Below are 17,555 nucleotides of genomic sequence, written 5' to 3' on the forward strand. Positions count from 1 at the left end.
GGACGAGGCTTGTGTCATCCTTTAACAACAGTTGAACAAGTCCCTTTACCGGCTGCGCACGCAGACGGAGCCATGCTGTGCAATGGCGCGCGTGGGCGCCCGCGAGCCATCCGCGCGCGCTCGCCGCGCTCCGTTTCCAGTGACGGTTTTTGGCGAGCAGCCGTTCAAGTCGGTGCAACAGGAAGGTCGCTAATGAGGCGGGAGGAATTGGGCCGCTCTTCCTTCAGTCAAAAGTGGGGTCCGCGAGAACGAAAACCGCAACCTCGGGGCGGAGTGTTCGCAAGGAGGGACCCGTGAGGAGCGCGCGCCTAATTACGCGGCTCGATGCTGCCTTTTGTGCTGCTGGCCGCGGAATGAGATCGGCCAAGTATACCCGACGCTCCGGTGTGTTTGCTTAACCTGTTGAAAGAGCAGCCACCCGCGGTATAGCCAGGCTGGCCGGCCGCTGTTAAATGAATCTGTTTGAACAGCTCTCTCTCTGTGTGCCTGAAACTCTGCGCTCCGAGAACACTGCTTGATTCCTGCCAGCTGTCTCGAGTTGGTCTTCGCGTCTTACTCTCCATTTGTTTATTATTGCTCTCGAAGAGTAGTCTCCGAGTCAGCACTCTGAGACCATCAAGGACGCCGATTCGGGTCAGGAAATAACTTGCGCCCACTTTTGTCTTGCTGCCATACAACCGGGAAAGCGCCTTCTTTTTCTCTCGCTCTCTTTCATTTTATTGTCGTCGCTTTTTACTGCGTTTCCTTTAAGTCGTTCGCAGTGCATTCGCTTAACTTGCTTGGCAAATGCTGCAAGGTTGCGGCAGTTGGCGCTGTCAAGCGATATTGCTGCCAACGTCGCGAGTCTCGATGGTAAGTCGCCAAACGCGGAATCTGTTCACCGAGGACCACATTACATTCACACTTGCAACGCGTGCACGAAGGGTGACCAGTATAGGTTCTCGCTGGCCTGCTGCCGTGCGCGTGGCTGAGCGTGCGGTGTGTTGCAGGAATCGGACGGCCAGAAGACCAACAACGGCATCCACTACCGGCTCCAGCTGCTCTACGCCAACGGTGAGTCGGCCAACACCTAATTCCCCTCGCCCTTTTTACGAGCCGGTCTCCTGCGGGATTACCGGAATGGGCGCTCCGACAGTGCGCCTCCAGATGGGGCCGCCGATCGTCGTAAAACACGGCGCGGCGAGTCGGCACCCCGCGCGACGTCACTCGCTGTGCTGCAGCAACGCTGATCCAATCAGCGCGCCGGAGGACGCGACACTCCCACGAGGCCAGGCTTCGGGAAGGAATTTTTTCTCGCGCACGGAGATGCATGCAAACAACGAACGAAGGCTGCAGATGGTTGCGCAAGGACAAGCCGCTCTGTATGTTCGCGCGGGCTGAATCGGCGCTGCATGCAACTATTTAGCGACCGGCGGGCTTCAATGGCCCGTGGGTATTCGCTTTGGTTACGAGCGCCCGAGCGCCGGCGGCAGAACAGTCGTAGCCGAGAGAAACATAACAAGCGCCCCGCGGATGCTAAGCCTAGTATCAGCCGGCGAGTCCAAACTCTGAATGGGATTCCTGCTGCTTTGGACGACGATGCAGGCTCTAATCAATGCCGTTCCTGAAAGTTGTGTCCGAATGCTTCCATAACTTGCCCGCTATACCAGAAATCTTCGCTTGTAGCCCGGTTGCTAATGCGGCCTCTTTGACAACCTCGATGTGTTGGACAAGTTTTCGAGATGGATAATCCCGTCTACACAGTATACGGTATGTATCACTTCTAGTCTGCGACAGCCTGTCGTGGGGTGGGTACTGATCCGTATGGATTGTGGCTTGCTAAAGCGTGCCTATATCCCGCGTTATAAAGCACTGTCATTTTCGTGACTTATTTGGTTTACTTGTGCTGCGTTACTGCTGCCTCACTTCTGCATGTTTGCTTTATTTTCTTCAAACACCAAATAATAATAATAATAATAATAATAATAATAATAATAATAATAATAATAATAATGCAGTGTTAACGTATTGTACAGAATATATTCTGCAATTCTGTTCTTCAGAATATTGTAATACGGAGCCGGGCTTATCAAGATCCAGAGCTCCGTGGGCTTGCCACTGCAGTAGGTTAAAAAAATTGAATACCTAGAGTTGTGTAATTCTTTTATACCTCTTATCTTAGTACGAGATAATTGTAACTTGACCCTATTGCACTGCTATCTGTATTTTTTCCCCACAGCCACTGTCGCACCGCCAGTTTCAGCCAGTGGCAGCGCCGAATGGTACCTAATGGAAGGGGATCAAGTGGGAAGAATTAATAGCGGGTCCGCATTATGCCGAGTTGCCGATAGCCAGTAACACTTAGGACTGGTCGGCAGCGAATAGATTCGGGACCCTGTTAATGCCCCTTGCTGCCTCAACAAGTCGCGTCGGTTCTCGGCGCGGTGGCGAACGCAGCGGAATAAAAACTAAGGGCAAATGTTGTCGCTCCTTGAAGTGGCGTTTCTTTCGCTTTACGCAAGTCTAGCAATACACCGCATATCAAGGCAGAGAAGCATGCAATAGTTGCTCGGACAGTAGGCGCCCGGGCGGAGGAAGCGCGGCCGCCTCCTGCGCGACCAGCAGGGCGCCGCTTTGTGTGGCGTAATTTGAGCGGCGGCGGGCGTTTCGCAGTGTGCTGGCGGCGTGCGCTGAGCGAGCGCGTCTGTTCCTGGCGCAGGTGTCCGGCAGGAGCAGGACCTCTACGTCCGGCTCATCGATTCTGTCACCAAGCAAGTGAGTGGACGTCACCGCTGCCCGGCAGAGGGCGCTGCTTCGGCCGCGCGCAGCCGGTCGGGCCGATCGGCTCCGCTCGTTTTCCGCCCGCGCGATGGGCTTCCTCCGCGAAAGAGGCCTCGAAGCACGCGTTCTTCGACGGGAACGCTACGTTGTTGGCGAATGGTGCAGCCGCACTTGTGCAGCTGCCGAGTAATGCTTTCTTTTATTTCGCATTCCGGACGACCGAAAAGGCGTGATGGCATCACCGTTCCGTGTCCCGTGGCGCTGCAGTACAAGTTCGATCCTTTCTCTAAAAGGATTTTAATCTCAATGCAAACACGGAGCGAGCCCGGTCATTACACGCATGTAGGTGGTTTAACTGCCCCTCGTCTGGCAGCTGTCCTTTTCGCTTTGCAACACGTTCCCGACTACACCGTATAGCACCGGGGCCCAAATTATCCTCTGGCGCTTTATTTTTTCCGCGAGGCAGGAGAGGCAACTTTTTCCACTGGAATGCACCGCTCTCTGCGCGTGGGTCTGCATTGAGCCGCGCGAGAATTCCCTCGTAAGTGGTGCGACGCGCAGCGGTCGTTCAAATGCCAAGACAGTCGGGACGAGCTTTAGTAGGAGTCTTTGCGGTCACACGTGCCGGCGGAGGCGTTCAACGATTTCCACGTAAGCTTGGATTCATAAAATTGCACCAATTTTCCACCGTTGATGCAAGCGTTTGCCATTGGTCTTAGTGCGACGGCATGTTCGAAAGAGGATTACCTGTCTCCTTCCTTTTTGTCATACGCCGTCGTCGTAACCCGCTCACCCTCTCCGTACACGTCGCAGCAGAAACACTCCGCTCCTCACGCACCACTACAGATACACTCTTAAGCAAAAGTACACCCTTTTGCCACACAACAATAATCGTCACCTGTCTTCTCCGCATTGCCTTTCTTTAACGCGGTGAGCCCGGTACTTTCGAGTAACGAACGGCATGCACGTTATCAGCGTGACATAGCATTGTCGACAGGAAAGCATCGGGCGCGGCGTTTTCAAGAAAGGAAACGCAAGCAAGGCAGATGAGGATTATTGTTGTGTGGCAGAGATACACCCCAAAAGGTGTAACTTTGCCTAAGAGTGTATATAGCGCAGCTCTCGGACACTGCAGACGCTTCTTTCGAAACGATGCGCCGACACCGCGTACTTTACGGACCCTACGGCATAGCTGGTGACATCCAGCATTCACGTTCATCTCGCAATGCAAGCTCTTCGCTATCTTGGATGTCACGCAGGCTTGTACACGTTACAGAAAAAAAAAATACTTGATTACAATTACTTCATTCAAAAATGCAATTGATTACATTCAACAATTACTGCGCCGCGAAAGTAATTGAGGGCATTACTCAAAAGTAAAGCATTATATCTTGTGCGTTATTTTCCTGCCAACTTTGGTTAACGCTGCGCACATATATACAGTAGATAGAACGAGTGGACCTGGCACTATGGGGGCGCCTTCTGCAGCCCTTCGCGCACTTGCTTATATTCGCTAACAATCGCTTTCCAGTATTTTCGTCGGTCCTCTTCTCTCGTTTTCTTGTGCAAACATCAGCAGCGACGATGTAAACTCGGTCGATGTGAGCGCCGAAGGAAAGGGCAGTATGGCAATGTGAGAACACCGCGCGCACAAAAAGGTGCCTACATTCAATGCCGCGGGGCACGCTTCTCTACGAAGCGCAGCGCTTCATGGTGGCGGGGCCATGAGGAAAGCGCTCCCGTTATATACGGCCAGTTAAAGGCTCTAAAAGTCGTCTGTATGCAATTTACTAACGTTCGAAATGGCCCGTCACTGTCGAGACATAGCCCGGCACCGGTTCAATTAGTCCGCCAACACCTGGTAGAGCGCTATAAGAGGAGGGAACAAATACAGAGCTCCCGTTGTGTGTGTTTGTTTTTGTCTGAACACGCGCATTCGGGAGGATTCTGTGCTGCTGCCCGACTGCGGGCGTTCTACTTTTGCTCCCAACAAATTAGAAAGCTCTAATCATTTCACGAGGTAAGCCTGTTACAGCTTATTTCATCAATAAAGTAATTCGTTACATGTAATGAGTTGCCGTAAAAAGTAATTCAATTCCAGTGAGCCTTACCGGGTAAATAAATAATCGATCAATTACAAGGCTGTCAAAAATGTAATTGATTATACGTAATTTGTTTCCTACAAGTCCGGATGTAAGTGAGCGAAATGTCGTCGGCGTCATCGTTGATTGCATCGGGAGGACGTCCCGCAGGAATAGGATTGCGTTGCGCAAACTTTGGGTCACTACATGAGTAACTACTGTCGCAGTAAATGGGTACGCAGTCGGTGAGATTATTCGAGTCGGCTGATTTTTGAAATATTTTTATAGTACGAACTTCAATATGATGTTGGCGTCTTTAGGTGGCGCTTAATACTCCTTGTCGTAGAGTTAAAAAAAGAACATTGAAAACATAGAACACCGGAAGACAAAAATCATGCGCAGTTTCGCAGCTGAGTAACTACACATAGCCACACATAAATAAATGCACGAAACTAACTGACCCTTGCATGATACATGTAAAACCAGTTTTGTTGCTACATACATAAGAGTGGAACTCTGACATAAAGGCTTAGTACAAACTAAAGATGCTGCTCTTTGCAAAATTTTCAAAGGGCCCCCACCAGGTCTGGCCATTTCGGACTGTTCATATAATGCGCGCTAACTATCGTGTCTGCAAAGTATTGCACCGTTACGCGCCGCGTAAGAGAGCCGGAAGTTCAAACCGAACGACCCTCCCCTTCGCGGGCGCCGCGCTCCGAGCCGGAGAGTCGGCGTCGATTGCGCAAATGCGACTGCGTGCACATGGCAGTGCCGTGACGTCACTCGTGGTGACACGCGACATCGAGACTTACGCAATGCAACATCCGTTAATTGTTTAATCTGTTGCTTCAATAGATGAAATAAACTTTAGAGAAATAATAAAACGCACAAGCCGTATGTCTGCGACTTTTTGTTTTACCTCGTATATACCGTAGTAAGAGAGATCTGCTTCCGTTTCGTCTGCCTGTTCCCACGTCGTGTAGTCGCGCACGTAGAGAACGAAACTATGTCACTTTCTACCTTGTTCCAGTGCGCGGTCATGTTCTGTCTGCGTCTGCCTCAGTGTTCGCGTAGCACTGACTTAGTCAGGTGCTCTCGTGCAAAGCGCGCAAAATCGTGCGCGGCCCGAAAGGAGGCAAACGCAAGAGCTCGCTCACTAGACCGTCAGCAGAAGTGCACCATGCAGCAAAAAAAGCCAGAAAATAAAGAAGGCGGAGCCTGGGACGTATGCGTCACGCGGCACTCCAGCTCCGGTATAAGAGAACGCAGGGGAAGAATTTGGCCTGCGGAGGCTTGACGGCGGCAAATGGAGAGAGTATCTATCTTGGCGGTGACGCTTGCCTCCTGAAATCGTGGGTTCGCGGCATTGAAATGTTTATATCTCGGCAATTAATGAACCACTTAAAAAATTATTCTGATAGAAGGCTCCCTAGAGGGCACATAACCACTTATCGGCCATAACCGAAATTTGCTATGTGGCCTGGTGAGGGGCCCTTTTAATGCGGGAAGTGCTTCTCTGTGTAATATTGCTGTCGTTCATCGGCCTTGGACTGTTGCGGATGAGTTGAAACTGAACGTCGAATAGGAACGTTCCGTAGAGTAACATGCACTTGTAAGGTGTTATATTGTCGCTTTCTCAAGCGTGCATTTCCCGAAAGAACAGCGACATCTGAGGGCCCCTGGAAGATGTCACAATAATGTTGCAATTAATACAGTAAGCACATTTGCTGCCGCAGTAATTTGACGCTCTGTTGCGTAGAACATCACACGAGGCACACGGGAGGAGTATGATACGACGGTCATTTCGCTGTGCTAAGTCTGTTTTTGGACTCACTAACTCACTGACTCACATGATGCATACTATGCTGTACCACACAGTTTGTGGAATCTGGTGCACGTGAGACGGGCCAATGCAGCGCCACTTTTGTACTCCTTCTCTGTGATATGTAAGCGCAAGTATGTTGAGCTAGGTTATTTTGCTTCAAATATATGGGAAGTCTGCGCATAATGTTGCTTGGTGAAATATTTGTTGGCGCAGTACGTGACAGCCTCGTTTTCTTTAAAGTTCATTATCCTCGTTTACGAACGTGCGTCATATAACGTGCACTCTTGCCGTAATAATTCGCGTTTATTTATGTCTCGAATTCTATCCCTTATTTAGCACGCAGACTGCTTCAACGGTTTCAACGTACCTACGCAATTTAGATAGCGCGCAGACATGTTCAGCCTTCCGTCAATTCAGGTGCAGTCCCTCAGTCCGGCACAACATGCTTTCCGCTCGCAGTGCACATGGCGATCGAAGTTCTGCCGCACTCCGCTGCGCCTCAAAGCAGAATGCAGCCGAGCTTCGAGCCAAAACACGGGCGGATTTAGGACACACGTCAAGGGGCCAAATGACGATGATGTAACAATTTCTTATAGTTAGTCTCAATGGCAACCGTTAAGACAACTGCGGCAGGAACAGTGTGACACCAGCCAACGAAGCTGTGCCAGGCTTGAGCGGGAAGGCGGCAAAAAGTGCCTCGAGGAAGGCGGCGGACCGTCGCGTGTCAGCACAGCGTGTCGGCCAAGCAGGGCAGCTCGGACGTCGTTCTTCCAATCCATGCCGGCTCAGCGGGCGCTATCAGCGGGAGGTTCCGGCGTGCTGTAAGCGTTAAACGCGCCTTAAATGCGCCTTAAATGAAGTTGCTCATGAAAGTTGCGGCTTTTGTTTGAATGACTACAAGTCAGAGGACGGGGGGCAGTTTTTTGGTCATTTAATCGCATAAAACTCCCACGAAGTCCAAAATACGTGCGTGCTGTACATGACCGCGGTCAGTTTGCTCTCGTCAACGAGGCCGCCCCGACGAAGGCAACAAGAGCGCGGACGTTTGTGTGCACGAAGCGACCCAGCAGTACATTGGCCGTAAGCAGGAAAGCATTCTCGGTAGGCGTGCGCACACAAAACCAAGCGCAGAGTCAATGTGCAAGCGTGTCCCGTCGCTGTTGGAACAAGCTGCCTTCCACGTGAAGACAATGAAGTGGTCAATCTGACTTGTTACGCGAAGCGTTGCAGTGGTGTGCAAGGACGGCGGTTCCATCTTTGTTCAAGACATTGCCCTTTCGAGTGCAGCCACTGAGTGCCGAGGAGGGACTTGGCCATGAACCTCGCGGAGCGTTCGTTTCACCCCAACGAAACGCGACGAAATGAATCGCATTGAAGCGCGCGCGCGTTTTTTTTTTTTTTCTCTCTCTTTTTGCTTGCGCGCGAGACGCAGCTTGTCGGCCAAAAAGTTGTCACGCGGCCCCATCGCGAGGAAGGCAGCCGCGGCGCCATCAGAGCCGGCGGCAGAAGCCCGCCAACTCAATTTGGGGTCCGTCCGGCCGAGGGAGGGGAGCCCACCGGTGGCCAATCTATGGGAGGCGGTCTCCCCGGGGACGGAGCCGCTAGGCCTAAGGCGCTCCCGCCCACCACCCGCGCGGCAACGGTCCTTCGGCACGCTACGCCGGCACACGCAGCGCGGCAATCGATGCACAGCAGCGTGGGGCAGCACCCAACGAAGGCGCTCGACTAAGCACCCGATGGGCACGCCAGAATAGAGGCCACGCTCCTGAGCGCCGATCCTCCGAATGCGGCCGTGGGCTGACGGTGCATCCAAAGACCAAACGTGGTGGTCAGCTCCGAAAGCTGGGAGCCTTCGAGCATTTATTATGATCACTGAGTCGCCATATTCCATCTCTGTCTTCCTTGACAGCCGTGGCATCCTCTTTCATCTACTTCCGCTCCTGGATATAATGCTTAGTGCTGCACTAGTAAAGGTGCACGCCGGAACTTTTGGGAAGGTTCTTACGCGCGTTTCCCTTCCTGCCAATAACTGCTTAGCTAAAAGCACCTCACCTTGCTTTTGTGCGACAGTCAACGTTGTCTTACGCGGTTGCGCTGTGTTTCGCATGCTTTCCGTATATGATTATGATGAGACTGATGATGCAGGCACGTACCCAGGATTTTCTACCGGGGGGGTGGGGGGCAGTTCAAGGTAACTTTTCTATGCAAATGAGGGGGGGGGGGTCCCTTTACTAGTAGAAATATGAATAACGCCCACCATTCGCCACAAAGACGCGTAAACCCGCCAAAGAGAAATGAAATAAGGGGTCTCTCAGAGATAGGCCTTTGAGATACACCTCTCCTTTACTTTGCAAACAAGGAACCACATCAAATGGACACGCGCCGGAAGAACATTGTTAAGAACAAGCAAACAAGCGAAAGTGTAAAATAATGATTTCTATAACAGAATACAAGTTAAAAAGAAAGCACTTAGCTACTAAGGCACACGGACCGCGCGGGGTTGTGTTACTCCGTCAGCCAATCACAGAAGCAAACAAAATCGTCGTCATGCGGCCTTTTCAAAATGGCGTCGTACTTGATAGCTCCTGAGCGTCTGCTGTTCTTGAAGATCTTTTTATCAGCGGAAGCAATGAGGTGTGCAACAGACATGGACAAAGCGTATGGAGTCTGAGCATTTCACTGTCTGCGGTACAGTTCATTTCACTGCTGAGCCCGTTTTACTCATGAAACTTCACTACCAACTGAAGTGAAACTTGACAATAGATAGTTGCAGCGAGGCAAGAATTCAATTTCAATTCAATGAAGAATTATGCTTTCGCCATTCCACTATAACAGGCGAGGGAAAAGGTATAAAATTACGTGTTAATAAATTTATTTTTGTGGTTACCGCCTTATTTGGGTAACATTGAAGTACGAATGATTTGCAGCCTCGCGGAGGAAGAGTGGATGGCGGTTATGAGGGCGTGGGCGAGGCTTCACTGCAGACTTAAGTTGTATCCGACTATAGCAGCGTTTCTTGAATTCGCTATGGAAGAATTATAGAGAAATATACATTTGCGGAACAATCACAGTTCTTTTCGATCCCTCGTTTACTTCTCTACCAAAACCGACTTGTGTCGTTATTTGGAAAGCAGCGCTCTTCTTTCCGTCTTTACTTCCCCTTTCCCTTCCCCTAGTACAGGGTAGCAAACCGGATGCTTTAACTCTGGCTAACCTCCCTGGCTTTCTCTCATTTGCACCTCTTTTTCTCCATCTGCGTAACGATGCGTGGCCGCCAGTTAGATCCGCGGGTCAAGTGTGCCAGTTGATTATACATGACTCATCGTACGTTCCAGAATGTGCACCACTATTCGCTTCGCGCAAGCATCGTTAGACAAGCTCACTTGGCTACATAGAATCGGCACGGCAACATTCAGGAAAGTTCCGATAGATGATTGCGCGTCTTGCGCCGAATATTGTTATTGTGACATTGGTCAGCCAGTGAAAAAAAAAAAAGAACTCACCAGGAAAGTATAAAGAAAGCACGCGTGCCAGTGTATACGCGCCAGATTTGCAAGCCCCCCCCCCCCTCTCCCACATCCTAGAGAGCATCGTACCGGTGCTGAAAAACAAAACACGAACTCGAAAAAAGTGTACATCTAAAAAAAATAAGAGGTTGAAAGGCTATTCAACCTGCAGTTGACGTCGATCAAAGACATTGTCTTTTTGAGTGAGTGGGAATAGAGTTGTGACATAGTCACGGGAACAGGCCACATCTTTAAACAGGACATACCCGCGGGAACAGCTTTAGACTCTACTACCTTCGGGATCGGCCCACATTTAAAGACTACTCTATCTCCTAGCTCGGCCCACGAAATAGTCTAGAAACACACGTACACGGTAAGGAAACGTGGGGGTGATGACGCTGTATTGTTGCGGGTGCGGAGCAATGGCCCAATGTGATGACCTTGAACTCATAAAGTTCCTTCAATTTCCAAGGCACAAAAGGCTCGGTCTACCGCTCACTGCAAAGCAATCGCTTTTTGCGGCGAGTTGCCAAATACCTTGCTCCATTTAACAGCTCCGAGGCCCTTCGTTATGCTTGGCTTTGCCATAGGATTTCATAGCGGGACCACTAGATGGGGCACATGGCGGTGTGACTGTCCTGATTGGTGCGATGGGGGAGCAGCGTCTTAATGGTTTAATGTGCGAATGTGTTTTATTAACGGATGATCAAAGAGATGCGGTTTGTTATGGAGACAAGAGCGGCGCATTAAGGCTTGGCGGCGTTCAGTGATACCACTGACCGGTCTTTGAGATTATGGTAAAACGAAACACTTAGTGCACGTAGGTACATACATGCCCGCATATAAATCAAGGAGTGGAATAGTTTCGAATAAAGACATCGAAACGAAACATATCAGTGAAACAGAGCGCCGAGAGATACTACAAGAAGTAGTGCAAGGCGCGTCGGAACGGGTTCTCGGACTTGCGGGGCGTTTGGCAACGCGGCGGTGTGCTTACATTTCAAGGGTTATGCGAATTGGACATTAACCAAAGGGTTGTTCAGAAGACTAACGCTAGCTTTGCAAGGAAGCAGCGTGCTAATTTAGGGCGGTATATGCACACTTTCCTGCAGAAATGGCGCTGTAGAATATGACATAAAAGGACGAGCTTTGTTCTAAGTAGGAACCGTAACATTTATTCGTGGTGTGAATCTACATATACCATGTGGAAGAAGATTTCCTATGGCAGACAGCATAATTAACTTAGGTCAGCTGGACTACTCGAAGACACGGACATTACCTGCAAAAGGAAAATTGCAGTGTGATGTAAGTTTACCAATTGACCTTCTGTTTATTCCTGTAACGGAAGTGAAGCCGAGAAGTAAGGAAGTGACATCCACGTCGCAGGCATTCGGCGTATAGCATCATTTACGATAAATACTTTATAGAACTAGAAGCGAAATGCATTGGTGTCCTATCAAAAGTAAATTGTGGTAAAAAGAGAGATAACATAAACATGGCTGCACCACGATGTTTCAGATAGTGAAATTTTCACAGAAAGTATTCAGCATTTATCGGCATGACCGCAATGATAAAAAGGGCGGTGGTGCCTTGCTTGCAATAAATAAAAAGATGTCTTCTTATGAAGTTGACATCTCGTCATCGCTTGAGATTATCGGGACTGCCTGTCAAACTAGTTGCGGAAACGTATTAGTTGGTGTCTGTTACCGCCCCCTGGAATGTCCCTTCCATTTGTTGATAAACTACGCGAAAGCATTGTCACTGCCATGCAGAAACGTTCAACTAGTTATGTTTATCTGCTTGGCGATTTCAATTTTCCCCAAATCAATTGGCCATGCTTGTCATCGTCGTGCAAGCATGAACCAATTTCATTGAATTAACCTTGAACCCAAATCTTTCTCAAGTAATCAATCAACCCACCCGTGACAATAACCTTTTAGATTTGGCACTAACTACTGCACATGAAACCGTGTGTCCTGTGTTAATTTCTGACGGTTTTAGTGACCATAAGCTGCTTCAGCTGACGCTATACCCATTTTATTTACTGGGTTTCAGTATAAAAAAATCGGGACTATAACAAAGCTAACTATGTTTCCATCAACACTGAACTTCCGTTATTTCTGAGTGACTCATTCTTGCCGTATTTTTCCCAACGTTCCGTTAACGAAAACTGGATACTTTACAAAGACAAATTACTCGCTCTTGCAGACAAATATATTCCGTACGTTTCGGCAGCCAACGACAAGTCTAAACCATGGTTCAATAAAAAGCTTCGAACACTACGTAATAAAAAAAAAGAAATGTCTGTACCGCAATGCTATAAACCGTGCAAGCGAGTCCTCATGCAGCAAGTACAAAAGTTTCCTTAGTGAGTACACTTTTGCTTTACGCGCTTCTAAAGACAAGTACTTCGCTCACGACTTACCTTCTCTCCTGAAGACTAATCCGCGACAATTATGTTTTTACATAATCTACTTCCTCTTATATATCTGCCATGCTTGATCATGCTGTGCTTTGTTTTGTTTTTTAGTTCAGCCACTGTACAGTTGCCTTAGGTTTATTTTTGAGTTGTTTCCATTGTACTTAACAGTTCTTTGTTACATTGCCCCCCTTACTCAATGCCCGACAGGGCGTGTAAGGTGTTTTCTAAATAAAGAAAATAAAAAAAAAATAAGGGGTGCAGCATGTTTCTACCTTGTATTGATAACTCCTTCATGCTTTTCGAAAGAAACTGCAACCCGCCGCTGTTACTTAGTGGCTATGGTGTTGGTCTGCTAAGCACGAGACTCGCGCGATCGAATCCCGGCCGGTGGTCGAAATTATTCCGGAGTCCTCCCACTACGGCGTGTCTCATAATCAGAACGTGGTTTCGGCACCTAAAGATCCCATAATTTTTAAAGAAACTGCACTAATAGATAAACCCAGAACAACGTCCGGCTTCATGTACCACCTATCATTAGCTCGTGCCGCGATATTGGCAACTGCCACAGGTGCTAAGTTCCCTTATAGCGAGCGCTTTGCAATCGTCTTTCGGCGTAATCGATACCCTAAAGCGACAGTGAGTCGACATAGCTCGTACTAGGCAGGGGCGAGGGAGAGGCACAAAAGCGTATAGAATGTGAACAGTCTAACGGCCTGCAAATATGCAACTTGGATCTGATCGACGCCATCAGCGCACCCCGGCACTCGAATGTCGCGGACAACTCGAGCCGACGCGCAATGAGACGTCGCGAGGAGAGGCGACGCGATGCGGAGGAACGACGGAGGCGATCATCGACAAGACACGGCACTTGACTCGGCGCAACGAGGTGCTCAGGCAGAGCCTAAGTTGAAAAACTTGTTCCGGGGTCATCGAGGCTTTTCCTCGCGCCAACATTATTGCGCAGGGGGCACCGAAAGCCTGCGCCTTCGACGCGCTGCATACGCCAGAGGAGGAGGAGGGCGATGAGCACGTGATCGCCTCGCAGCGGATACTTTTACTTGCCGCGGTGCGTGTACAGAGCCTGCAATACTGCTCGTACATCGTGAACACATATACGGCATGCTCGCCTGGTCGCCACATTAGAGCACTGTCACCTGACTCAAATTACCTGCAGCGGGGAAATTCGCCCAAAATATTGGCTTACGGTCGCAATTTCTAGCTTGCTAGGCCAAGCGAGGCAAGACACTGTTGGCTTCGCGTGAGTCTTCTCGGGCAAACGCTTTGCGCGAGGAGACTTGTGACGTGGTGCCCTTTCGTAGTACCAGTGTTTCTAAAGTTGGTTATAGAGTATTTACGAATGTACACGACAATCTTACGTTCAGCGCAAAATAAAACAAATGTTTTCTTATAGTTTCTTCGTATGCACAAGCGAACATGACCCGCCATGGTTGCTCAGTGGCTATGGTGTTGGGCTGCTGAGCTCGAGGTCGCGGGATGGAATCCCGGCTACGGCGGCCGCATTTCGATGGGGGCGAAATGCGAAAACACCCGCGCACTTAGATTTAGGTGCACGTTAAGGAACCCCAGGGGGTCCAAATTTCCGCAGTGCTCCACTCCGGCGTGCCGCATAAACAGAAAGTGGTTTTGGCACTTAAAACCCCATAACTTAACGAGAGAACATATCCACACATTCAGTTTATTGCACGCACATGAGAAAAACGCGCGTAATTCTGGCGGCGTGGAACAGCTGCCTTGCGACTCCCGCGGCGATAGTCTCCGAGATAAAAAAAGCAACAGCTTTGCTTTTTCGCGCTTGTCTTGATTTATCTGTTATTTTCTCTGTTGGCGCTATTTAAATTTTAGCAACTCGTACCACTTTGTAAGATTTCGCGAAAACTGCTCCGCCAGACGCGAGGCTGATTTGTGTCTATCGTTGCACGTGTTGTCGCTGTAAGTTGCGATGAATGGAATTCTGGGGTTTTATGTGTCAAACAACAATTTTATTATGAGGCACGTCGTAGTGGGGGACTCTGGATTAATTTTGGCCACCGGGAGATCTTAAATTAAATTATGGGGTTTTACGTGCCAATACCACGATCTGATGATGAGGCACGTCGTAGTGGGGGACTCCGGAAATTTTGACCACATGGGTTTCTTTAACGTGCGTCTAAATATGAGTACGAGGATGTTTTCGCATTTCGCCCCCATCGAAATGCGGCCGTCGTGGCCGGCATTCAATCCCGCGACCTCCGTGCTGAGCAGCCCAACACCATAGCCACTAAGTGACCGCGGCGGGTACCAGAGGATCTTTAACGTGCCCCCAGTGCGCTGTAAGTTGTGTATTAACGCAAATGGCAGCAGCAAAACGATTAAACCATCTAACACACAGCACAATAACGTGCTGCATGCGAGATGGTGACTAAGTTCTGCTCCTTTATTGGGACAGGCAAAAATGGCCTTGTTCACTCGGATGTGTCCAAGGTGACGCCCCTGAGTTCTCTTCGTTTTATTTAACCGACTGTGGAGTATTTCCTAGCCACGGCTCGGCTTTAGGAGCGTAAACAATGAAAGTGATACTATCTCCGCCAAATAGCGTTTCGTGCACAATGTGCTTGCAAGTTTCGAAGAAGATAAGTTTTATTTCTGTTTGAAGAGGAACTGCGTATAGTCGATGGTTCGTGTTGCTTGGCTGCACGAGTACTTCACCATCAGCTTAAGAAACAAACGGAGCCACTTGTAGTCAGTGCGGTGCATAACGTATATGGGATCGTCTGGTGTTGGGGGATCAATGGAACCCGCGAGTGGCTTTCAAGATCTGTTTCACAAACTCGAGCTTCGCCCTACTACCGGGCAGATCTAAGCGCCGAACGGCTGCGCATGGCGCTGAACGCGTAGCAACAAATAATTTCACGAGAACACGCAGCCTGGGCACGTACGCTTGAACGGGTGAGGACTCCCAGTTCGGGATTGCGTGCGTAAGTTGCAAGAACTTGGTTGCTTCACGGGCACAGTGGTGCGTAAAGCTGGAGTGGACAAGCGTACGAATGTGCTATACATAACCATAGAAATGGGGTGAACAGAAAATGGTACTCAACTAAGTCGGTTGAAATAGTGGTTGGTATATTCCTGTCGACTACAGTAAGGCGATGCCAACCGCGTGGTATAGGCGTCCAAGTACGCACCAACTACTACTACGTGGCAGGTCAGTGAGCTCACTCTTGGGCCGCCCGTCCGCTCTGCGGTGAAGCCAAGAGGGAAGTGTGCGGCTTGTCGGGCCCGAGCCTCGTTACCCGAGCGGTCATCAGATATGCGCCGGCGGCAGCCACGCACCGGGGGGAGAGCCCCGTCAGGCCAGGGACGGGGCGCGACCCCCCTAAAAAAGAAAAAAAAAAAACAGAGACAATCGAGTGCATCAGGCGAATGAGATAAGCTTCTCTAGGCGGGACAGATGGAGAGGGAGTCCCCCATCTGCTCGGCTCGAGTGGTGCGCCGGTGTTTGTGCCCTCGAGAGCGTGTTCGGCGGTGCTTATCGTGGCCGCCGCGTTTGCGTAACAGATGGGCGCGCCTCGCCGCAGGCCATCGTGTACGAGGGACAGGACAAGAACCCCGAGATGTGCCGGGTGCTGCTGACGCACGAGGTGATGTGCAGGTGAGTGGGCCACGCGCTCTGCGCGCCAGAACGCGCGCTCATGCCGGCGCCTCTCCGTGCAGTCGCTGCTGCGACAAGAAGAGCTGCGGAAACCGCAACGAGACGCCCTCGGACCCGGTCATCATCGACAGGTGAGTCCCGAAAGGGGAATCGCGCCTTCAAGGTGGCTGCCATCTGTCGCATCCACAAAGGCCGGGTCACCATATGGCTCCCGGCACGTGTGCTTGCGCGCGCTCATTAAAGCGCCCGGGGGACCGCGTCCTCCCCATTACACCGTTCGTTAGCGGGATTGCGGGGAATAACGACGTCCCCCGGCTTTTGTGGCCCGGCCACCTTGCGCCGTCCTCCATATGTCACCCGGCGGGAGCCCCGCTCGCTCCCCGACGCCAGTCGCGTGCCGCTGCCAGATTGGCCGGGGCGGCCGAGCCGCGCGCGCCCCGAGCGTTTGTGTTTCGCTTCGAACGCGTTCGTCGGCCGCTGGAAGCGAGCAGGCTTTTCCGCAGGCACCTGCGGCTGTACGGCGTCGAAGCATTCCGCGTTTGCCTTTGTTTGTTTCGTCGCACTCAAGTCGGAGACGTTATGGCGAGCTTGACGATATTGTGCAAATAACTTTGTACCTAGGTATATTAGACCACGTTGTCCTCGTCTTATATAGCGCTCCACTTTTTATAAACGCGGATGACTCATTATTAGTTTCTACAGCTGTATGTGGGCCCCGTAAGAATGAAATAAAAGAAATAACTAAATTTTGACTCTAGGCAAAGGAGGCCGGCTACATTCGGAAGATACCAATTAAAAAAAAGGGCAGAGTGGCTGGTAAAGTCGGAGCGGTAATCTCGTAGGGTTAGTCTTTAAAGTATAAAACAGACGAAAAAAAAAAGGGAATGCTCAACAAATATGTCGGGGCTTGGACGCATCTGTGTAGCTACAGTTGCTTCGCTGCACGATCAAAAGAGATTAAGGGGCAGAGAACAGCAGTGGATCACCTTATACGCTTTCCGTGAGCGGCTGACAGCAGCGCAGCACTTGCTCATATTTGTTCCACTTTCTGCGACGTGTGTATGTCTGGACAAAGGAGCGGATGATGCGTTGTTTCACATTAGGGATGCTTGTATTTGGCCAAATCTCGACACAGATGGCCTTTTGCTTAAGGAAAGTCAAGTAACAGAAGCTGTTGCAGCAGCCCGCTAAAAACCGCCGCATCTGTGCTCAACGCTTGACACGCATGCAGTCCAAAAAGCGCCTCTCGAAACCTCCTTTATTCTTTTCCATTAAAGAGAACGAAGCGCAGAGCAGGAGGAAAGGAAGCCGC

The 17,555-nt window shown here is 50.2% G+C and overlaps 1 protein-coding gene across 1 annotated transcript in view; it reads left to right on the forward strand.

Annotated features, from left to right (window-relative positions):
* The window catches only part of kn (EBF transcription factor knot), a 136,286-nt gene that overhangs the window by 41,866 nt on the left and 76,865 nt on the right, over window positions 1–17,555 (forward strand). Inside the window, exons 4-7 of the mRNA XM_075677209.1 lie at window positions 990–1,053; window positions 2,699–2,754; window positions 16,170–16,243; window positions 16,306–16,374. Coding sequence (XP_075533324.1) covers window positions 990–1,053; window positions 2,699–2,754; window positions 16,170–16,243; window positions 16,306–16,374 — 263 coding nt within the window. The remainder of the gene's footprint in view (window positions 1–989; window positions 1,054–2,698; window positions 2,755–16,169; window positions 16,244–16,305; window positions 16,375–17,555) is intronic.

This window comes from Dermacentor variabilis, unplaced genomic scaffold (genome assembly GCF_050947875.1).
Source record: "Dermacentor variabilis isolate Ectoservices unplaced genomic scaffold, ASM5094787v1 scaffold_12, whole genome shotgun sequence".
Lineage (NCBI taxonomy): Eukaryota > Metazoa > Arthropoda > Arachnida > Ixodida > Ixodidae > Dermacentor > Dermacentor variabilis.